This window comes from Ammospiza caudacuta, chromosome 18 (assembly GCF_027887145.1).
Source record: "Ammospiza caudacuta isolate bAmmCau1 chromosome 18, bAmmCau1.pri, whole genome shotgun sequence".
NCBI lineage: Eukaryota > Metazoa > Chordata > Aves > Passeriformes > Passerellidae > Ammospiza > Ammospiza caudacuta.
In genome coordinates this window covers 3,184,819-3,208,277 of record NC_080610.1, presented here as the reverse complement: position 1 = coordinate 3,208,277, position 23,459 = coordinate 3,184,819, and the positions used below count along the sequence as shown (strand labels likewise).

Sequence of the window (23,459 nt, the reverse complement as noted above, 5' to 3'; positions counted from 1 at the left end):
CAACAAATGGAAACGAGGCTTCCACAGGGGAAAAAAAGAGAAGGCACAAAAGGTGCAAATGCAGAACAAGGTTTGATCAGCTGAGTTAATAAAAGGCTGCATTAGGTCAGGAGTTAAATCACCCTGCCGTGTTTGTGCTATTACTTTAATTGTTACTGGGGAAGTTGAGTAGCTGCGGACACAGCACCGTCCCTCTGGGACCTGTTGGTGGTGTTTCCTTTCATTAACATCCCCCATTTACAATGAGATGTGGAGATCTCCCAGCAAGTCATTTTTCAAACCAGTTAACGCAGGGCTTGTTAATTCCAGCTAATGGAAGTTTTTAATCAGGATTGTCAGATGGTGCTAAATCAAGCACCTCACTCAAGTGAGAAACATGGAATATCCAGTGTTATTGCCTGTACCAATCAGCTCTCCATTCTGGTAAAATGAGTATTTTCCTCTTCAGTCCAGGCTTGTCTAACTGAAACAATTGGGACTCTTCCTTTTTTTTTCTTTTTGTTTTTACCTTTCAAGGTGTCCCAGAAGAATTATTCCCTTATTCTGGCCAAGACCGATGTTAGCACGTTTCCTGCTTACCCTTGCTAAGTTATTAACTGCTATTGGCAGACCTCCAGTTCTTTCACATTCCCCCTTCACACTTTCTAATGGTTGTAGGAATTAACATTTGTGGTTTGGAATATGAGAAATGCATTCCGAAGTGGCACCGACTGACACCACTTGTGGCCCTGAATTTCAAATACTATTGATTGTTTACCAGTGAGCAGGAGTTTTCACACTCTGCAGGCTCAGTGCCATGGAGTACCCTTGGTTTGCTTTGCTTTACCTGTCCTTCCTGGCAATTAGCTTTCAAACTCTGAGGAATTTCATTCTTACTTTAATATAAATGAGAAATAGCAGTAACTGTGCTCTCTACGTGTCTCATGCCTTCTTTATTTTTCAGGGTTTAGTTACAAGTGGAAGGCAGGTCTTTGAAACACAGGATGGCTGCTCGGCAGCTAGTCAAGCAAAAGAAAAAGCCCTCTAAGGTAAAAAATTAAAATATGGTGGTGCAGACAATCTTAGCTCTCATTTTGGGACCTGCGGAGGCAGGAAACCTTTGTGTTGTCTGCACTGCTCTTAGTTGGATTCATTCCAATTTAGTGAGAGGCAGAATGGGGCTCTGACATGATTTGACTCAATAAATGTAGGCTCATTAGGTGTGCACAGAGCTTTATTAGCAGGAAGAACAGCAATAAAGTAACAGAAGAACTAAATTTAGTGCAGTGTCTGCTGCATTGTTCGTGTTGGCATCACACAGTGTGTATTTACTGTAGCTCCAGGTGCTGTTTTACAGCTTGGAGTTAAAATCACTCTGTTGGCAACTCAGGCTGCTGTCAGGGCACCACAGCAGCCTTTGGGCTTGTGTGACTCCCCAGTTAAAACTGCACACCTTTTTGAGGGGTGGCTCTCTGTTAGGTGCCAGCATTGGTGCAGTGGAGGGGGTGGGAATGTGATAAAGGGGAGGGCACATCCAACCAGTGCACTCTGCATCTGGGTAATGATGTCAGATCTATTGATCTCTGCCCTTAAATCATTTAATCCACCCACCTCACACACGAGTCTTCCCTGCCTAGCTTAAACACCAGAGAAACCTTAAAATTTCATGTTATATTTCCAAGCTACCCTCTTCCCACCTGCTGAGACTTGTTTCTAAATATAATCTGTGTTACACTTAAGAAGGTGCTATTTCTGGCCTTGCTTTTGCAGGAGGCAGTGCTGTTCCCTGAGAGCATCAGCACAGAGCAGCAGTCCCTGGTGCTGGTGAAAAGGCTCCTGGCCATCTCTGTGTCCTGCATTACCTACATGAGGGGGCTGTTCCCTGAGAGCTCCTATGGCACTCGCTATCTGGATGGTAACACCTGTTCGTTGTGCTGAGGGCTTCCTTCTACTCACTGCCTTTTATCTATAATCTGCCTTGTGTGTTATCTTCTGGCTGCACACGTGGGTGACTTCACTTTGGTGGGGGTTGGCTACAGATTCTCAAATCTTCTCAAGTCTGGGTGCAGACAGAATTTCTGACAGAGAGCATGGAAGACAATCTTGAGCTTCTGGCTTCTCTGTTGGTATTCCTCTAGGGTCATTCCTTGGCATTGCCAGCCCCACGAATCAGGCTTCTGAGCCAGGAGAGTGACTTAAATGTACTCTTATTGGAATGTTTTATTTTCTTTTGGATCTTTGAACCCATGAGGTTCACAGTTTTAGTTTTCATTGGGAGGCTGAAATTAGATTTGTCCATTTTCATAGAATTGTGGAATGGTTTGTGTTGGATGGGACCTTTTAAAGACCATCAAGTCCAACCCTCTGCCGTGGGCAGGGACACTTTGCAGTCTTCCAGGTTGCTCCAAGCCCCATCCAACCTGACCTTGAATATTTCCAGGAATGGAGCACCCACATTCTCTGTGGGCAACCTGTGGCAGTGTTTTACCACCCTCATGATAAAAACCTGACTTAGATCTAATCTAAATCATCCCTCCTTCAGTGTAAAACAGTTTCATTGTTGGGATTTGGGGTTTATTTTCATGAAAACTATCTCATACATGCTCTGGGAATCAGAACTTTTTAGGGAAAGAAAAAGAACTTTCAGAACCAAACTCTTGTCACACAATTCCAAGAATTAGTGATGCTTTGGTTCATGAACATCTTTATGATCATTCAAGGTGTGAAATGTCCCCTGCATTCCAGTCCATTTCTGTGTTGTGCCTTATGGCATTAATTGCCCTGAAACATGTTCACATGGACTTTGTAGATTTGGTTGAGGGCACAGAAATCCCAAATTAGTTCTTGATCCCCTAACCCTGAAAAGCCACTGGTCAAATGTCAGGTCTGTCTATGCCTCTTTGATGAGGGGTGTTATTTAACATCTGGCCTGCTCACATCTTCAAAGGCCCCTTGGTTGAATCCTAAGGTGTTATTAATGCCCCTTTTCACCTGCAGGACAGGTGTGCCTTTTGCCATTCTGAGTGCCTGGAAGCACAGGTAGAAGGAGCTGTGTGGAAAAGCTTCACAGAAAGTTTATTGTGAGCACAGTCCTTGGGGCATCGCTTCACATGGATCTTGGTGAAGTCTGAATGCAGAAGGGAAGGTGTTAGGGAATGGTCAAGGATGGAGTGGAGAAGAGGAGGGAGGAGAGGATGAAGCTTCTGGTGTAATAAAGAGGTGTAATAAAGCTGTAACTCCATCCCTTCTTCTGGGAGAGCCCAGGGCTTCTGAGGAAAGCTCTGACATTTGCAAACCCAGCAATAATCTTGTGTCAGCCCACCTGAGACTTGGTGGAAACCCAACAGTTCCGCTCAGGAAGGACCTTCAGATAAAGCTTTTATCCAAAAAAGGGAGGATGGACTGGCTTAGTTTCAGTGTTTGCCCAAGAACTGTGATAAGGATTGTAACTCTGTGCTAAATCTGGTTTTGCAGACCTCTGTCTAAAAATTCTGCGAGAAGATAAAAGCTGTCTGGGATCATTGCAGATAGTCAAATGGTAAGTGAGTAACAGCGAAACCAAGACAAGATTGTGCTGAGTAGGAGACGTCTGCCCCTGCATTCTTCTTCTTCCTGAGCTGGAAAACATCGTGCCCTGGTGCCAGGGGAGCTCCCACTGCAGCTGGGGGTGCTTGGCCCCTGTGTAAGCAGGACAGAATTAGTGACTGAGATCATGTGAGTTCAAGGGCTGTGCAAGTGTTGGCTGCAGTGAGGTCATGGTCAGGCCCCAGAGCACATGTGGCAGCAGAGGTGCAGAGAGAGGGTAAAGACTGAGATCCTTTCTGTTGGGTTGAATTTTTTCTAGTTTCACTTTGATAGGGATTCTTGCACTTGTTTTTCAGTATGTACAATATTTTGTCTCCCTAAGAACCCCACAGTTTTCTTCAAGATGTATTTCACTGTTGGCACGTTCCCAACAAGCAGAAAAACTGTCCCTGATGTGCTAGGGAGATACCTTGCTGCACATCCTTTGACTCCAAGAGTAAATATCTGGCCATTGATGCTTCAAATAATATTTACTACTTTGAGAAAATCTATTGCTGTAAACTCTGCATCAGATAACAAAGATTTACAAGACCAGACATGTTCAGATTGAGCCAAGCCCTGTACAAGGCTGATGGGAAAAGAGCCATCAAAGCTCTGGCTGGGGAGCTAAACAGAGCACAGAGCAGGGACACGCTCAGAGCCAGCCTCTGGCCTCCAAACCTTGTCTTTGTCAGGATTCAAGCAGGCTCTGGGCTGACAGGATAATGCCCCAGAAGTGTAAACAGCACGCAGATGCAGAAAGGAAAATGATGCCTTTGGGACTGACCTGAAAAGGACTTCACAAGTCCCAAATGTTGTTGGTTGTGTTGACCTAATTCCAGAGAAAAATGCCCTTTAACCCACATCTAATGAGTGTGTTTACAGATCAGGAGATAAATATTGCTGGTTAGTACTAACATGTTTTTGGGTTTTTTCCCTGGCAGGATTCAAGGTTGTTTTGATGCTTTGGAGAAGCAGTATGTAAGTGTTTTTTTCACTTTTTATTAGAGTGTCCTATTTCTTCATAAAGTAAGGACAAAACTTTCCTTCCATTCCTGCTGTATTTCTGTTGTGATCTTTGATGCACCCAACAACCTTTACAGCTGTGGGACAGGGGAAAGACCCTGCCCTGAGTATGAGATTTGGGATTTTGTGCCTTGAGCTCAAATCCTGTCCACTTTCTCTGGGCTCTCCTGGCTCTCCATGGTGTGGGAACCAATTTGCAGCCTGCAATGGATTTTCCTTAATTTCGTGCTCTACATTTGTGTTCTCTTACATCTGATAGAGATCCTGCCAGGCAGATCTGAGATCTGGATCTCCTGCCTGTTTTTGTTTTCTTGAGAGAGGTTCTGTGCCTCTGCTGTCCTTCATCTCCTTTTCCCTAATCTTTCCCCTTCATCTCCTGTTCTCTAACCCTCCTGGCTTTTCTCTCAGGCTCAGAATTTATCCCTTTTTTCCCCCTTAATTCACCTAATAAAATATGCAACTGCTTCCAGGACAAAACCAGCTAGCAAGTGCTTATATTCCTTGCTGATTTTCACAGAAAAACTGCCCTGCACAGGATAAAGCACAGTTGCTGTGCTCTGTGTCTGCACTGTTCACCAGCCCAGCTCCTCCAGACCAGGTGGAGCACTGGTTGTTCTGGCACTGATGATCTGAGCGTCCCTCAGACATCACTACAGCTGTCAGTGTGCACAATTAACAGTGTTGTGAACGCAGTTTAGTGCTTGCTGACAGCTCTAGGAGGTATTTAGCCCTTTGTTATTCATGAGAGACATAAATTAATTGTTTGACAAGGATTAAGGAAAAACTGAGGGATTTAATGCATGTTATAAGATTTTTTTTAAGGGCAGTCCCATGTGCAATTCCTTGATAGAGCATAAATTAAATACCTTTGGGGAGTTTCCTAGCAGAAAGCAAATATTAACCTTGAGTAGGGATGGGTGCTGTTGTGAAGAGTTTTGAACCATTATTTGGGGATTTGTTTGAAAGGAGTCCCAGGGGGGATTACTGAGCATGGAGTTGTTTTTTGGGAAACTGTGTCAAGCCAGGCAAACTGGCCACTAGGTGTTGCTGATGCTGTGCTGGGAAGAATCTGCACGAAGGGTTTTAACTCCTGGTTTGTTGAGTGTATCTATTCCTTCTCCCTGTGTAGGCAGTCGGGGTTTGATAGGACTTGCTTTTCCTTGCCCACTAAGGTTAGAAGTTGATTTTGTGTTTTGTTTTGGTTTTCTCTCCTCAGCTACACGTGGCTGTCCTTGCAGTAAGTAAATGAATACAAAGTGGTTTTCTCTCCCCTCCCCTGCTTGAAAGAGATACAGAGTCAAGGTTGTGTCAACCCATTTGTGCCTTCTTTAAGGAGAAGCCAAAATGTGTGTGATTTTTAATAGAGCTGTGACCTTTCTTAGATACAGTAAATGTAGAGTTCAAGGCTGCATGGAAATGTTTTTCTCAGCATGTCAGACTTCTGACTGTGGCCTTATTTGTCTCCTTAAACTCTGAGAGCGATTCCTATCATGGAAACTGCCATGTGCTTCTCCATTTCCATTTTTCTGTTTCTCCAAAATGGAGAGCACATGGCAGAGGGGTCCTCCTTATTAATTTGATCCTGGAGAAACCACACACTGGTGGTTCTCACTGTTGGCCTCAGCCCCCTACAAAGCACCAGAAGCTTTGCTCACCATCCACCCTGAGCATCATCTGAGCAGTTAAATCCCAGGCATCAATAGCTGCCTGTGAGGGCTGGAATGGGAATGAACCTCATTCCTCCAGTATTGCACACATGAGTGTCTTCACCTGTCTTTGAAGTGGTAAGTATTGACTGCAGATAGAGGAAGGCTCTTTCCCAGCCATTCCTTTCTCTGATCCCACACTAAAGATAGCACAGTCTCTGCTCTAAACTGAAAAATCCTTGTTAGTCACTGGTTCAAGTCGTCCCAGGGAGAATGTCCTCACTGTGCTTTCTTGTAACAGATTTACACCAACCCCGAGGTAAGAAAGAGTCTTAATTAATCTTTGAGGCAGCTGAAGACATGGGTGAGTACATTTGTATTCAGAGTGGAGTGGAGGCTTAAGTCCTACCCTGACAGAGCTCCTTGGTGACCCCATTTCTGTCCCTGTGCCTCACTCCGGAGTGCCAGCTCAGTGAGCTGCACTGTGATCAAACACCCGGCTGAGGGCCCACCAGGCCTCAGGCAGGGATGTTAGCAGGCAACTAATGGGCATGGTCACCGTTTTGTTTTCTTTTCCCAAAGAGAAAAAAATGGGAAATTCAACATTACTCATTTGCAAACCACCTTTTTAACAGCCCTGGTGAAAAGAGCTGGTTTGTCATGCAGAGAGGTGTAGGACAGAAGGCAGGAATCCCTTCAGACCTGGATGGGTGTGTTGGGTGGTGCCTGTCCTCAGCCTCTCTGTGTTCCCTGTTGTGTTTCTGTTTGGTTTCACCTGGGGTTGTGATCCAGGAGTGAGGGTCTGCATCCACTCTAGGGATCAGGGAACAGCTTCACAGCCTTTGCATCTGAACCTGGTTCCATTCTGCTGTGTGGCACCTCAGAGTCTGGGGACAGAGCAGGAGCAGAGTCATGCCAAGGCTGGATTTGCAAGGAAAGCTCCGAGTTAAGACCTCAGCTGAGCTCCTGCTAATCGACCTCATTGTCTCCAGAAAAAGTGAATTATAGGCATGGAATTGGTGTACAATAGACCCTTTCTCTTGGGGGGAAGCTGTCTGTTCTTCCTAATTGTTTTATTCTTTAATTCTTTTAAATGGAAAATCACCCACTATTTTTGTCTACCTCAAAAAGAGCCCGAGACCAGTGAAGTTCAGCTATTTTCCATGCAATATTGTTTGGATTTCCCTGTGGGAAGAGTCCTCCAGGCCCTTGTACCCATTCAGAGAATGGGGCCAGGCTTCCTTGTGGCACTGGTCACCTGGGCAGCTTCCCAGTTTTCCTTTAGCAAGGGACACTGGGAGGACTGGCCAGCCCTGGAGCCTTGCTGGAGACTGAAGCAGGAGAGCCAGGCCCACAGAGGAAATGGAAGGAGGAGGCAGGAAGTTTGTAATTTTTTTGTTTTTTCAGTGCTAGGTAAGATGTAGCTGTTAAGAGAATTCACCAAAGCTTGTGCAAGCGATAGTAGAGTTAAAATTATCAGCATGTCACTGGATTAATTCTGTGCTCTGGCAGAGAGTGTGAAAGGACTCTCCAAGCTCAGGACACATCTTGTTTCTCAAAGTGATCCATTTCTGCTTCTCTCTCTTGTTACATCTCTAGACAGTCACTGAAATGTATCAATTCAAATTCAAGTACAAAAACAAGGTGCCCCAGATGGACATCTGCAGGTAAGGATTTGGGTTCATTTCTCAGGGTCACACTAAAAACTATGTTCTTGGAGCATTAAGAAACTACACTTTCTGATTGCCCAGAGAGATTGTGGACTCCCCATCCCTGAAAGTGTCCAAAGCAAGGTGGGATGGAGAACCTGCTTTAGTGGAGGGTGTCTGTGCAGATGGCAGAGTGGGGAGCAACGTGAGCTTTAAAGTCATTCCAACCCAAACCATCCTGTGATTCTGTGGTTTGAGCAGGTCCAAGCCATTAAGCAGCTGTAAATACCATCAGAGTTGAGGACATTCACCTTGCAGGCTATGAACTGCTGGGAGGATGAGCTGAAATGCTCTTTGATAGCACCAGGAACCCTCAGAGCACACCTGAGCCACGGACATTTGACAGAAGTGGTGCCTCATCAGGGAGGCCATGCAGAAACCAGCCCAGTTGTTGAGCTTGCTGCTGTCTCAGCTAACAACAAGTGTTCTTGCACTTCCACCAGGCAGCCTTGTGCTTTCAGATGAAACTTGCTCAGTTTGAGCCCTTTCACCATGATCCTGTGCCCTGGATTTTTTCCCTTGAGCATTTGCATACGTGTTCTGCTTGAGCAGCCCTGCATGAGTGACCTGAGAGAACTTTCACTTAGGAGGCCTGAGCTGATGGTGCAGAATATGTGGCAGGAAGTAGCAGCTTTTTGCCTCTTTTTGGCACTCTCTGTTAGATATTTAAAGCTGTGTTTAGTAGGCCATAATCCTGTGGAGCTTCAAATAAATGCTATCAAAGGCCATTTGCTATAACCAAAGCAAAGAAAATTAATTAACCTGTTTTTACTTTGTTCTGCAGTTGGCACTGGTGAAAGATGGATCTTGGAACCTGCCTGAACAGCAAGAGAGCTCTGCTGTCTTGTGTGCTCCTCAGGGAGCTCCTCCCCAGCCCTCCTGGAGTGTGCCCTTAGCTGCTCTTTCTCTAAACACATCCAAGTAATCTTTAACCATAAGGCAAAATTATTTTCTTTTGGGCAAATCTGAATTATCTCTGGAATGACTTTTTGGCTGTGCACTCCATTTCTGCTGTCCAGTATCCTCACACTGAGGGGAAGAGAAGATCTGGGATTTGAAGGATAATAGATAGTCCTTGAATACTTTGGGGTTTTAATCAGCCTTACTCATTAATTCCTAGAAATAAGCACAGTCCCCACATGGAGCTTGGGTGTCCTTTGTGTCATCCAGGGAGAGGCCAAGCCATCTTCCTGTCATGCTTGAATGTGCTCTGAGGCTCCAGAGCCTGTGGCACTGGATTCCTGGGCTCTGTTTCGTGGGGATTGGCAGTGCTGTGGCAGGCTCATGCGTGTCCCTGCAGTCTCTAATAATCCAGAATTCTGGCACAGACAGGGAATTGTGTCATCTTTGCTATCAGCTCCTTCAGCTGAGAATGCTGCCTTTTACACCTGCAGCAGCTGTGCTGTGCAAACTCTGAGTTAATCACGCTGGGAGAGAGGTTTTGTGAGGCTGCAGCGTCACATCCAAGGGGTAAGGGGAAGCTTTCTCCTAAATGGTCCTTGCCTTATTTTAAATGGATTTTGGGGGACTTCCTTGCCACGGATCCCACTCCTTCCAAGGTTCTGTTCCTTGTCTTCTGCTTTTTGACTCCCTCCTGCATCAAATTCTCAGTGTTCCCATATTGAAGCAGTGCTTGACCTGTTAATGCTGTTAATTCCTATGGACATCTCATTTCTTTTTTTCTTATGAACTTTCCTTTTGCCATTGCTGATCTGCTAATCCCACAGTTTGTAATGGTGATGGATATTCCACCTTAGGCACTCCAGCATTTTCCTCTCACTGTACATTTCTGAACACGCAGGATTCAATCAAGGACCACAGTGCACATCTAATACCACAGAGTTTGGACTTCATGGTCTTAGAGATCTTTTCCAACCTAAACGATGCTGTGATTCCATACCTTGGGGAGTCAAGCTGTCCCACAGCCACCCCATTTTCATGACCCAAAAAAGTTCAGCTGGGAGGGGGAATTGATCTTAATTTGTTCCTTTCTGAGGGTCAGTCAGTCAGCTTTGCTCTGGGATATTCTTGGGTTACTTTTTTACTGCTTTTGATGCAATTTGGGGTGATTGTGTTGGGCACCCTCCAGCCTACACATGGTGTCAGGGGTCTTCCAAAGACGTAATGAAGGAGCTACACATCTTTATGACCCCTTCTCATTGAAAGTTAGGGAAGTTCAGGTCCCTTAGTCACACAGTGATTCATCTGAAGTTGGCTGGCTGCTCTCAGTTGCTCATCTCATCTACCTCAGTTTTAATCAAAGAGAAAAAAACTCCTCTGGAGTGCCATTCATCCCACTCATGTCACCCATGGGTCTCTGTCTGGACTGCTGGCTTGGAGCAGCCAGCTGACATTTCGATGGGTGAAGGAGGTGAGAGGAATGCCCCTTTGTCACTGCTGAAAAATGTGCCTCTGAGCTGCTTTTTCTTACATGGAATTGAGTGAGAACATGCAATTCACTTCTCTTCAAAGACTGCAGAATGGACTTGAAAATAGCCCCTGTGATGAATCAGCTTTAGATGGGATCCTCAACTCATTCCTCTCATTCCTGAAATTGCTTAGGTGAAAGGCACTTGTTTTATGGTCCTTTGATCCAATTTAATCATGTTCAAACAAGTGAGTCATGACATTTGTATAATGGCTGCCCCAGCTCCGAAGTCTGTTCAAATGGAAATGCCAGGCCTCTGAGTTTGGAGGGTGTTCTGCAGATGCCACCCCATCCCTGGAGCCTGCTTCACTTCCCTGTTTATCTGGAAATCACATAAAGACATTGTAGGTTTGTCACTGGTGGTTTCAGACAAGTCACTGGGTGCTCTGTGTGTGTAATTGGATGGTGAATATTCATGACTGAGGACAACAAATCCATTCTTCTTCCATTGCAGCAACCACAGGGAGTTTGTGGCCGGGCTGTGCAGCAAGGATGTCAAACATGCCAGCAGGCTCCTGCTCAGGACCCTGTACCTGCTCATGCAGGACCTGGGGCCACTGCCCAATGACATCACCCTGAGCATGAAACTCCTCTACTACAACCATGGTAGGTGGAGAGCAGGGTGTGCCCCGGGGAAGAGTTCCATCAGTGTCTGTAGTAAGTGTGAGCCCTGTGAATAAAATAAAGCATAGAAATGGCTGACAGCACTGAGAAATGTTGTAACACAGTAAATATTTGTGATGCACAGGGGTGGCAGACGTTTTTAGGAGAGGTTTGAAATCCATATAAGAAGTACAGCTATGTGGTGTGAAAGAGAAAAATCCTTCTTCCCTGGATGTTTTGGGGTTTTTTGTTTTGTGGGTTTTTTAGTTTTTTTTAGTTTGTTTCCCTAAGGAACAAGCAATGCCAGGTTTTGCTCCAGCACTTTAATGGTATCTCAGCATCCTAAAGTAATTTTTTCTTTGAACTCCCTGATAACATTTGCTCAGCTGGTTTTACCCTTTGCGTTCTGTCCCTTCCTCCTAAAAAAAACCAAAAAAAACCTCGAATAATCAGACTGAGGAGAGATGGAACTCAGTGTCCCTGACCTCATGGGGTTCCCTCTCCCTGTGCAGTCACTCCCAAGGATTACCAGCCCCCTGGCTTCAAGGAAGATGGCAGCCCTGGGGACCTCTTGTTTGCTGGGGATCCCATCAACCTGAAAGTGGGCTCAGTCTCCACTGATTTCCACCTCATGAAAATCAGAGTGACAACTGAGAAGAAGAGGGTGAAGAAGGCTGACAGCAACCTGATCCAGAAGAACGGCCCTACTGAGATCTCCCACCAAGGGCTGGACTGTGAGGAAGATGAGGAGGAGGAGGAGAGCACAGAGGTACAGAAGTAGCTCTATCTGATCCTCACCAGAATAGAATTTATCTAGCAAAAACCTCCTTAAAAGAAACATTTTCCTTATGGATTTACCACCTGGGTGTATTTTTTAGGTTATATTATTAAGACAAAACATCATTTGCTTTACAGAATCACCCTTGCCCTGTCAGAGCAGATTCAAATGAGCATGAAGGGGATATAAGTGGCACCCATCCGGGCAGAAAAACAGAAGCATCTTCTTTATGCCTTGAAGAGAAAGGTAAATGCTCAGTTTCAAAACTGAAGGAGCTTCTGCTCCTGATTATGTCCCAGCATAATGTATTCCACACAATGTCCTGGGTCTTCAGTGCAGTTAATAACAGTAGGTTATTTGAGATATTAGAGAAAAAAATTGTTCCCTGGGAGGGTGGGCAGGCCCTGGCACAGGGTGCCCAGAGCAGCTGGGGCTGCCCCTGCATCCCTGGCAGTGCCCAAGGCCAGGCTGGACATTGGGGCTGGAGCAGCCTGGGACAGTGGGAGGTGTCCCTGCCATGGCTGGGGTGGCACTGGATGGGCTTTAAGGTCCCTTCCCATCCAACCCATCCCCTAATTCTGTGGTTTAAGTTTTGGATGAGCAAAGTTTGTCAGGCTGTTTGTGTTGGGTCAGACTGAACTGTAACAAAGGGCTGCTGGTTGATTATGCTTGGTTTGTTAACAGAAACATTTGATTTTGTATCAGTATCTTTGTACCTCTTTATCTCAGCAGTTTTTTTGAGATATGGAGGAAATGCACAGATCATCAAAACTGAGTTACATTATCTCCATGTTCAACAAAGCTCTTTTCCTTTAGCTGTTACAGTTTGACTTTTGCTAATAACTTCCATATGGGAAAAGATACATTAAAATACATGAGAAAAAAGCCTTTTCTGTGCCTTTAATCAACCCAGCCTGTGCTATACCATGCTGTTTGACCTTTGAGGCTGGGATATAGCCTGTGGAACAATACCATCTAGTGACAAAATGGTAAATAGCATTCCTGGGATTGCCAGGCAGTAGGATAAAGCAGCTCCCCTGCCTGTGAAATCACCTTTGCAGGTCTTTCTCCTGCAGATTCCCTGATGACTAATAAGGAATTAACTCATCCTGCCATTTTTGTTGCTCTGGGGATTTTTACAGGATCCTCCTTCTCTAAACAGTTGCCTCATCTCATGCCACTGAGGCACTTTGGACACCCCCTCAAATTTTATTGAAACTGTCTGAAAAGTTAATAAATATTAACCAGGAGAGATCTCCCCTCCTTTCCCCCACCCCTCACACTTAGGGCATGTCTAGACGTAAGTTTTGTTTTCTTAGATCCAGGTTAAAATGGAGATTTTAATTGATAGAGCTGCTGCAAGCTGATATTCAGATGACACTTCATGCTGAAATTTCTCTTTCTAGGAATAAACTGCCACTGCTGGCAGTGTCTGAGAGCAAAGCTTACACAATTTCATGGGATTTCTGCCTCAGTGCTTTAGTCAGGCTTCCAGATTTTTTTTTTTTTTTAATTAAGCACTATGCAGCTAATTTTGCTTTGCTGTTTGGGTTCTTGCAGGTAGCAAGAAGAGAGGAGTCAAGGAGGAGACAAACAGGATGCCTTGCTCAAGGGCTTGTCAGGAGGTGAGGAAGCTTTAGTGGCTCTGAGATACTCCAGGCACAGGGGAATACACTGCCATGGATCATTGCATCATCAAAGATGGCACAAAATTCACTAACCTTAGTGGATTTACTGTGCAGGGTAACAATACACAGAGGCTACAGAGTAGCAGAGGGATGTAAACATAAACAGGAAGCATTTAGGAAGAAGCTTTCCGTGATCAGTTTATTTCCTCTGCCCGGTACTGGAATTTAATTCTGTTCTCTGGAGCTGGTACCTCTGAGTAACACACACAGAGCCAATCTCTGTCCCAGCCAGGCTTGTTTACCTGTGGGTGGTTTTAGATTAAGAGTCTGAAATCACTAACCTATTTTAGGTTTGAAGGGTGTATTTTTTGCCTAATATGGTCTTCACCTCTCCCCTCTTGCTCCAGACTTTCTTTACATGTGAGTCACAGGTACCTAATGATTCCTATCCCTTTTTGGTTACCCCTCTGGGCTAGAAAGGATTATCCCCTGGAGGTACTGATCTCTTTTTTGATGGTTATTGGAGCAGCTCAAAGAATTAGGATAGACCAGGTAGGTTGTTTCAGATAAGTAAAAAATTAATCCCACCCTGAAGGCTGGCCAGCCAAACCCTGAGTCACCATCTGAACCCAAATTCACATGCAGAGGTTTGTTCAGTGACATGGCAAATCTCTGAATACCACCAGACTTGCCACTTGATCCTCCTCCCATTCAAATTAGCTGGGAATCATGTGAGCTTGAATGGTCAGAAACTGCTCTTTACAGGATAAGTTAACGAGAGTAGGAAATTGCTACTAAAATTTTCCCCGCCTCTGTTGAAAAGAATCTAACCCAGACAGCAACTGCAGACTGCTGCTCACCCTGTCATTCTAAAGGCATCTGCGAGGTATTTGCCTTGACTCTGGATCTTAGAAGTGAACTTGTGTGCCTAGGCTGGTATTTTTCAAACTTTAACCACATTTTTTTTTCGTGTCACATCCTCCGCTTTCCTTCTGATCATTGTTTATTCTGTCGTCTGTGAAAACAGGAGCCTTTTTTGTTTGCGCCTCATGGTTGCCCCACTGATTCATGCTCTGACCTTCTTTTGGGGGCTGTCACCATGGCCAGCACAGCACCAGACACCTCTCTCAGCATGTGCATTTCATTAGAATTCGGTAGCAGGAGTGAGAGTGTCTGAAGGTGGTGGAAACAGCATTAGTTGCTGAAAAATGGAAGAATCACTTTATCCATCATGTGCTCCCAAAGACTTTTAAAAAAATCCCAAGCCCTGGGAGATTCTTTTCTTAATGTATTCTTTGATGCTATTTTTAAAACCTCCTAGCTTAGAAACTGGCTAATATTTCACCCCGTTTGGGGAAAAACAAAGTCAAGCCAGTAGTTAGAATCATCACTGTAAAGCCTGCACTAATAAAAATTGGACACTTTTTTCCATATGAGAGGGACTTTCCCTTCTTTTCTGAAGGAAGTGGTTAAACAAATGACCATTGTGTATTCCATGTGAATCAGGAAGCCAAGCTGGTGGCTGAAGTTTGTCCTAAAAAATGAGGAGAAGCTGGGGTGGAAGTCTGAGTTAGGTGTTGTCTGCCAGGGTCAGGTGTAGGTGGGATGGGGAGGAGCAGACCTGGTGGGGTGTGAATGTGAACACCTTGTTGCCATCCAGACACTACAGATAATGTTTTCCATCTCTTGGGTTGGGGTGGGAATGCCAAAATCTTCCAAATGCACCGGAACAATTTAGAGTGTCACAGAAAATTGCTGGCTGCATGGGGATTTGATATTCAAGAAGTTCTGAGTTCAAAACCATTACCCACAGTCACAAGATGCTTTTGGAAATGTGGGTGAGCACATTTCTGCTCCTCAGCTGGAGTGAATCCTTCTGATTGCTTGGTTACAAAAAATAAAAACTGGAATTGGGTTTATTGGTCATTATCTTGCTGACCTAGAGCTCTTCAGGAAAACCAGGAATTATTAAAGGTTTATTTTTGTCTAGTTGACATGGGAGAGGTGAAAGGGTGTGGATCTGCCAAAAGAGAAGCAGCTCTCCCTGCCCAGCGAGAGCTGGAGCTGGCCTTTAGGAGTGGTCACAGAGAGTCTCTGACAGAGGGCTTTGCAGGTTGGGGAAAAATTTTCATGTTCTCCACTGGCTTCTTACCTGCCATCTCATGATTGATGAGCCTTGGGATCAAATGAGAGATTGCCCTTTCCCAGCAGAGCATCTCTGCACTTAATCATCCAGAGTTAGGCACCAGCATATAAATTAGCTCACCTCTCCTGGCTTCAGGAGCCTTCTGATTGCATCAGCCAAGGGTTTGTCCTCCTGTGCTATCTTTGTGCATCTTCCTTCTTTTCACTGGCATTCTGGGAGCTGTGAAGAGTTGGGGAAAATAGAGAATTGCTGCCCATTAGTTTAACTAATAGAAATCTGCTGGAATTGGGTCCTGCGCTGAACTTGGGATTATTTCTGAGTTCTTCAGCAAACTCTTGTATCCTCTTGTAAAGAACATCCTTGAATGTCCTTGTGCTGAAAATTGATTTTGGTCAGCTTTGTCTTCGTGTAAGCAAACATGTTGCAGTGGAATGAGTTTGGAATGGAACAGAAGTAGAAGATGAGTAAAATCTGACCATGTGAACGCCTCTGCAGGCATTTATCTCCCATCAGGAAGCTGTGGGCTGAAGTTCTGGGGTGGTCCTTGGAGCACAGTCTCAGTGCACAGTGAGGCAGCCGTGCAGGGAGCCCTGGCTGGGAATGGTGTGGCTGGATCAGCACAGCACCAGGCAGCTCTGCCTCCCAAGTTTCTGCCTTCATCAGCTGCTGCCAGACCCTGCTCCTGCTGCTGGGCTGGCCGTGCTTGTAGACTGCTGTGGGACATGAGGGAGACAAGTGTTGACACTTGGCATTGTGTGGGCATCCCAGTGGGACCAGGGAGGGCTCAGGGGTTCTGCTCTGGGACTCACTGGCTGCTGTAGGCAGGCTCCTGCCATGTGGATCAGCTCTCCTGACAGGAGCTGTCTGCAGCTGAGATGTCTGGGGAGAGCTTCATACCTAAGTTCTGTGGATCAGGGCTGCTGTAGGCCTCAGAGGACAGTCTGTCTGGCCTCCAGCTGCTGCTCCTTGTGCAGAAGGTATGGCTGCCTGGCCACGTGCTCCTTCTCCAAGGGACTGTGTGGACTTTCATGGATGGTGCAGTAATACCTGTCCAGTGTGCCAGGGATCAGTGTCAGTTACCCTGACAGAGACCTCAGAGCCCCTGCCAGTGCCCAAAGGGGCTCCAGGAGAGCTGGAGAGGGACTGGGGACAAGGGATGGAGGGACAGGACACAGGGAATGGCTCCCAGTGCCAGAGGGCAGGGCTGGATGGGATATTGGGAATTGGGAATTGTTCCCTGGCAGGGTGGGCAGGCCCTGGCACAGGGTGCCCAGAGCAGCTGTGGCTGCCCCTGGATCCCTGGCAGTGCCCAAGGCCAGGCTGGATGGGGCTTGGAACATCCTGGGACAGTGGAAGGGTCCCTGCCATGGCACTGGATGGGCTTTAAGATCCCTTCCAGCCCAAACCATTCCACAGCTCCTGTGCCCTGCTGAGCTGCAGTGTTGTACACAGCTTCCTTCTGGCACTGAAGGTCAGCACAACTGCAGAACAACAGCTTCGAGATCAGGACCTCTGTTGTCTGATTTTTCCCAGGCAAACCACGTTCAGAAGTGCCATGACAGAAGGCAGTTGAAGGATGAAACCTGCCATGTGCAGAGCAATAGGAAAGCATTTTTCTGTGGCAATGTCATTATCTTGAACTTTCACAGAAGAGAAAAAAAAGCAGCAAGGTTTATCTCTGTCTGTCTATCAGGAGAGTGTATCTGATGAGAAGTTCCCAGAACATTTTCTCCTCCAAACCAGCTGAAGCTACACAGGCCCAAGCAATGAAGAGAGAAAGATTCAGAGATGAGCTTGCCTCTCCTTCCTGTGAGCTCTGGCCATGCTGGGAGGAGTGAGACAGGGAGGTCAGGAAATTCCTGGCTTCTCTCAGTTCACGTCAGATCCTTAGCTGTATCTTGGGGCCATTCATCCCTTCCATGAGTTATCCCTGTCTAGTGTGCAGGAAACAGTTTCCTAGTGATCTCTGCATGCAGAGGTGAGGTCTGTCACCCACAGATCCAGGGAGATTTAACCCTTGCACCCTCAGATTCCCTGGCAGCTCCCACAGGGACATCTGTGGGAAGACGTGGCGCTTCCGTGCTGGCTGCCACTCCATGTGTTCCTGCTGTGCATTCTAGCAGCCAGACCCTCTGGAGAAATCCACAGAAATTAAGGTTGGACACATCTAATATCCCAGGAGGGCCTGCAGGGTAGCAGCCTCATAGGCAGAAAGACAGAGTTTGGAATCAGGATTCTGGGAAGTGATTGTGATCCAGCAATGAGAATGTCCCTCACTGAAGTGGATAGTGTGATTGAGGGCCCTGGAGGAGACGAGCAGGAGAGATGTTGGTAATTTTGTCTTCTAACAAAAAATTTTGAAGCTGGAATTTTGGAATTTTTGAATTCTGGAAAGATCTGCTCATTAATCCTTTAAAAGCTACAAGATACACCAGGTACAGTGTGGGATCTCAGCACCTCAGGATGGAGGTGCAGAGTGGCCGAGAACACCCTTGGGGGGCTCGGGAGTCCTGGAATGTTGCCAGAAGTGTCTGGTGGCAGGATTTTGATCCTACACAGGAGATGAGACCTGTATGAGGACTGGGAGGAATTCACTGGGTGAATGGTGAAGGGATAAGTTAATTAGAGTGTAAAACACAGGATTTAGGATTTTGGTACAGGGGGGTCTAAAGAGGTAAGATGGAGGAATTGGGGCGTGTCCTGTCCTTCTTCTTCTTCTTCTTGGCCTCCATCTTCTGTGGTGATGGTGGCACTTGGGGATTGGTTATTACTAAAAGTGCACCGGTTAATAAGGGTAGAGGGTATTGGGGAAAAATGATAAATATTGTATACGTAACTTCGGGTATAAAGATAGGTGACCGCCCCAGGGGTTGCGCAGTGTGCCCATGGCTGACTTGCTGTGCAGACCTCTGTCGGGCTGAAAGAAAATCTTTTAGATAAACAATTAATAAACACCAAGACCGAGACAAGATCAGAAGTCTCTCCTCGTCCTTTGAAGCGCCGGGCTCTTCAAGGCCATCCCTGGGCCTTTCCAGGTCACCTAAACAGCACCGAAAACTTACAGTACAGAACGGGGTGTGAGACATAAGAATGGCACTGAATGACAAAGGTCTATCAAGAGCTGAGGAAAAGGAAGAGGACTGGTGATAGTCAGTGATGTGTTGGTGTCATTTCCTGGGCACAAAAACGTGGCAGCTTTCCACAGCAGCACCACACTGAGGGTCCCTCATTGTTCCCCCTGTGTAAGCTGGCTTTCACAGTAACCAGCGTGATCCTCCTGCCCAGATGGAAATCAGGAGGGATTCCACTGATGTCAGTGTGACCATGGCACTGGAAACTGATGGGAGCCCAGTGCTGGGGTTTAACCACAGAGCCACCCCTGCACAGCCATCGGGGTCAGCAGGGCCAACCAACCTGCTCAGAGCACAGGGAGAGGGTTCCTCAGGACCTGCTCCTCTCAGGTGGTGAGTATCTGCAAGGAAGGAGGCTCCACAACCTCCCTGGCTGACTTTCACCACTACTTGCTTGCCCTCACAGTAAAAAAATTTAAAGTTTGTCCTTATGTTTAAACAGGATTTCTTGTATTTCCCTGGAAGTGCTCAGGGCCAGGTTAGATGGGCTGTGGAGCAACCTGGGCTAATGGAAAGTGTCCCTGTTCATGACAGGGGAGTGGGATGAGATGAGCTCTAAGATCCCTTCCAACACAAACCCTTCTGGGAATCTGTGATTCTGTGGTTTCAGTTCGTGTCCATCTCCTCTCATCCTTCCAGTGACACCACGATGTGTCCTGTGACCCTGGGATTTTGCTGTGCTTCAGAGCACGGAGCAGCCAGCTGTCAGTGAGCAGGCAGGAATGAGGTCTTAGGGGACCAATCTGAAGAGTCACCAGGTTGATTTTTGGAAGTGACAAGAGTTTGCTGTGCTGTTGAGTCAGTGGTAGCTGCAGCTGAAATCACAGGATGCCTCAGGTCACTCTGATTAACATCCCTGATGATGAGAGTCCTCCACACAAACTGTGATGTCCTGACACCTGAGGGTCACTCTGCCTTATTCCAGCAGCTCAGTCTTGTATCTCAGCCCTTATTCTTCCAGCTTGCTCGATGGAACTGCACTTCTTTTGACATTCATGTGCTTGTGAATTTGTGGGGATAGTTACAAGGTACCAAACAAAACCCTCCGTGTCCTGGACAAAGGGAACTCTTCTGAGGACATAAAATGTGCCAAGTGCCAAACCTCAGCATGGGGCAGCCCAGGGACAAAAAGGGACACAGCCTAATGCTCTTGTGCAATTTTAGCTGTTCTGCATAGGATACCCTGGGAAGCAAAACACATGTCAGGAGAGCTGTAAATCTTCTTCAATTTATGCTGGGAATTTTTGGCTGGAATATGTTGGGACACTGGGGATTGCAAACTGGGTCCTGATTGTGTCTATCTAAGAACAGCAGTGTGGCTGTGGTCTGCTCACTCTGCTTCGTCCACCAGTCTGCCTTGGGAAGGCTTTAATCTAAGTCTAATCTATTTTTAGCCTGATATCTTCTCCAGACAACTCGCAGCTGTCCTGTGAGTTTTATGCCAGAAATTAGTAACACTTGTATGATTCACAAGTTAGCTGCAGTTCTACAGGAAAACTCCTGCGGCAAAATATTGCTTTTTTACACGTAGTAAAACAGGAGATTCACACTCACTGTGTGTTCATGGTATGACCCAGACCCTGAACTCTGCCATGGACTCAGAGTCAGGAGGTCATGGAGCTGCTGCTGCCTTTGCTGCTTGCTCTTGGCTTGTCCCACCTGTCAGCAGGGTTCCTTTTTGGGGTGAGGGTGCAAGGGGCTGCACCTTGTCCTACCTGCTTCTACAGCTCCTGGCTCGTCCATGGGGCTGAGGTTGTGTATGAGGAAATGCAACATTCTCCCAGCCCAAGCTCTGACATCAGTTATTCAATGAAGCATCCCAGTACGTGGGAAAAAATTAGAATTAATTAACTTCTGGAGGCTTTGATTGTATGTTTAATCAATGGGAGGGATTTCCTGCTTCTCACCACACCGTTGAAGAGGTTTACTTTCTGCTTCAAGTCAAATAAGCACATGTCGGGTCTGACTTAATCCCCTTTAGAGCAGCTTTTCTGGGGAAGAGGCTGGAGTGTTTGGTTAAGGATGGGAGCTGAAGTTGGGCTTGGGGTCTGTTCCTGGCTCCGAGCTCCTACGTGAGCTTGGGCAGGGACAGGCCAGGACACGCTGGCTGCAGTGAAATAGCTCTCACTGCTGACATCTGATTCATTGAATGGGTGAATAGTGCTTCTCTGGAGCCCTCCATGGCTTCCTTGCATGTTTTCACTCCTCATCTCAGGTTCCTGTGAGGTGCTCGTGCTGCCTGTGGTGAAGGGCAGGAGAACTGGGGGGAGCTGGAGTGCAAGCAGCTGCTCATCGTGGCTATTTCTCCTCCTTACAAGTATCCCATCCATGCAGGAAATTCTGGAGGAGTAGCAAAGGGGTAAAACCTTCACTGAGGAGCTTTCTGGGCTGTGCAAGATCCATTCCTCAGTAGAAGAAATTAAAGCAGCAGCTCTAGCTAGGTTTAAACAGAAGGAGAGCTGCCTCATCCAGGTGATGGGGCTGGGAGACTGGGAATTGTGCCCCTGCTTTGCTGTGTGTCCATCAGGACAGGGTACAAACCTGCAGCTGTGTTAGCACTGCAGAGGTTTGGATGCAGCATTTCTTTCTCTGGGCCCTTCACTTCAAAAATAGGAGGAAGCAGACGGGTTAAAATTATGTTAGGGAGAGGAAAGTAAATAGCTGCCAAAAATGCCAGTTGGAGCAGCTGAATGTCAGGTGAGGAGCTGTAACACATGGCTCTGTCCTCAAGCAAACACACCTTGGGCAGCCTTGGAAAGCTCTGTCAGCCTGACTGTGCAGGGTGAGGGAGAACCTGCCCAGCCCACTTTGGCACATTCTTGTTTTCTCTGCTTTTAGGGAAAGGAAATTGTATTTTTGCATTAAGCAACATTGTATGGCTCATAATGAAGAGGAGGGAAGAAAAACAAATTGAAACATGATAGAGAGGCGAAGGGAGGCTGTTGCAAAGCATTTTGCTGTTAATCCCTAATCAGAGCTATTTCACACATTAGAAAGCCCATTGCTATGCAGAGATTGCCAAAGCCACCAAGGTCAGATGGAAAGCCAGCCTTGGTGACGTGAGTGGGGAATTCTATAATGACCACATCTTGTAATCTGGAGACCTTGTGCTCATCCCCGGGATGTGTTCTGGAGCAGCTCCTCATTAACTCCTTGTGCTTCCCCGATGCAGTTCCGGGGTGCCTGGTGTCTTGCAGTGACACTAGAGGGAGGTACTCCTGTTTGGGAGCAGCAGTTCTCTCAGCACTCCTTTCCCTCGCTGTCATCCAAGTGAACTTTGTTTTGGAGGAGAAGCTCTGTGCTGTGCTGTGTCCCCTCAGCTCAGCTCCAGTGAGAGAGGCCACATTGCCAGACTGTGCTTTGTCCCTTCTGGGTGGGCGACAGCACACATTGCTCTCAGCAACTCCAGATTATTATTGTAGAAATGCAAATATGTGACATGATAAGGAGGATAAGTGAGTTTGTCCCCTGGCACAGCCAACACTTCAGCTGTCGTCCTGGCTGTCCATCTCCCTGTGGTCTGTCTGAAGTGTCTGTTCCATTGACTCACTTATATTCTCACATATATTTATCTGTGTTTTTTAACCTCTTGGGTCGCTGGCTCAGAGTATTTCTGGGAGAGGTTTGTGTCTTTCTAGAGGGAAGTTAAGCCTTTTGGGGAAAAGTTTGCTTGGCTTAGTTATTTTTCACAGACTCACAGGTAGTTTTGAAGCCTGAGATTGACCAGCTCACACTGAATTCCCTGATGTACAAACAGAGAGACTGTGTGTCTTCTCCTGAAAGGCTGTGACAGATTTCACTTAAGTGCCCCTTTCTTTTTCATATGTTATGATTATCTGAGGTTGGTGGAGAAACAAATGCCCTATCAGCTATTATATTCCTCAAGGATCTCCTTGCTCCTGCCATTTTCTGTCAGTGATGGGGAGCTGGGTCCTGTCCCCTGGCCACCAAATCCATTCCCTGTCCCTGAAGCTGAACCTGTTGCTTGCACAACTGTTACATTCCCAGCTCCATCCAGTACTCCAGTTTTGATTCCTTGCCTAATTGCTTTTCTGGAGAACAGGATCACACTGAGCAAAGCCAGGAGGATCCAGGCATACACATGACACTTTTGGAAGCTGTACTTTTTAACTCATGTTGCAGGAGCGTGCCCTGTGAGAATGATCCCTGTTTCTGATGGTTCTTGCAGATAAACCTCCTGAACCTTGCCTTCAGCCAGGAAGAGGTAATAGGACCTGAGAAGAAAAGGAAGGTCAGTGAACCAGAGAAGCTGCCTCTGAACAGCAGGAAATTATGTTCATTCTGACACACAATACATTTGGAAGGTGTGAGTTTGCATTGTCATCTGACTGGTACAGACCAATGTTTAACTCTTCCCCATCCCACGTGTATTTCTGCATGTTTATTTGTCTCCTGAAAACTCTGGATTGCCAAGAGACAGCAAGCACCAGAACTGCCATGGCATTGCCAGCCAGCTGCACTTGTTTGATGTTCTTGAGCTGAGAATTTATCATTCCACAGAAACGGTGTCTGTGTGCTTCTTTCTGCCTCTTTCCCTCACACTCCCTGCCCCTCACTGGCCAAGTCCCCTCCTCTGGGGCTGGACTGTCCTGTCACCCTGATTTAAGGCATTATTTCTAGATGAACTCTGAGGTATCAATGCCAGCAGGCAGCATGTCTCATGATCCACCACACTGTGCTTAACTTCATCCTTTCTGCTGTTTCCTGGAGCTTAGATTTTTTTTTCAAATAAGGGGTCTTATCTCTATTGAGTGCAGAGATAAACTAATCTGTACACATTTTCTGCTGGTGCTGGATATT

General features: G+C 46.5%; 1 protein-coding gene across 1 annotated transcript; it reads left to right on the top strand.

Annotated features, from left to right (window-relative positions):
* Positions 1–983: 983 nt before the first annotated feature.
* On the top strand, positions 984–22,962 carry HORMAD2 (HORMA domain containing 2). Its single transcript, XM_058816886.1, has 12 exons — positions 984–1,028; positions 1,750–1,894; positions 3,454–3,517; positions 4,488–4,524; positions 5,786–5,806; positions 6,517–6,534; positions 7,815–7,882; positions 10,807–10,958; positions 11,468–11,724; positions 11,871–11,979; positions 13,294–13,358; positions 22,828–22,962. The coding sequence occupies exons 1-12, from the start codon at positions 984–986 to the stop codon at positions 22,942–22,944; spliced, it is 1,098 nt and encodes a 365-aa protein (XP_058672869.1). The 3' UTR covers positions 22,945–22,962.
* The last annotated feature ends 497 nt before the right edge of the window (positions 22,963–23,459 follow it).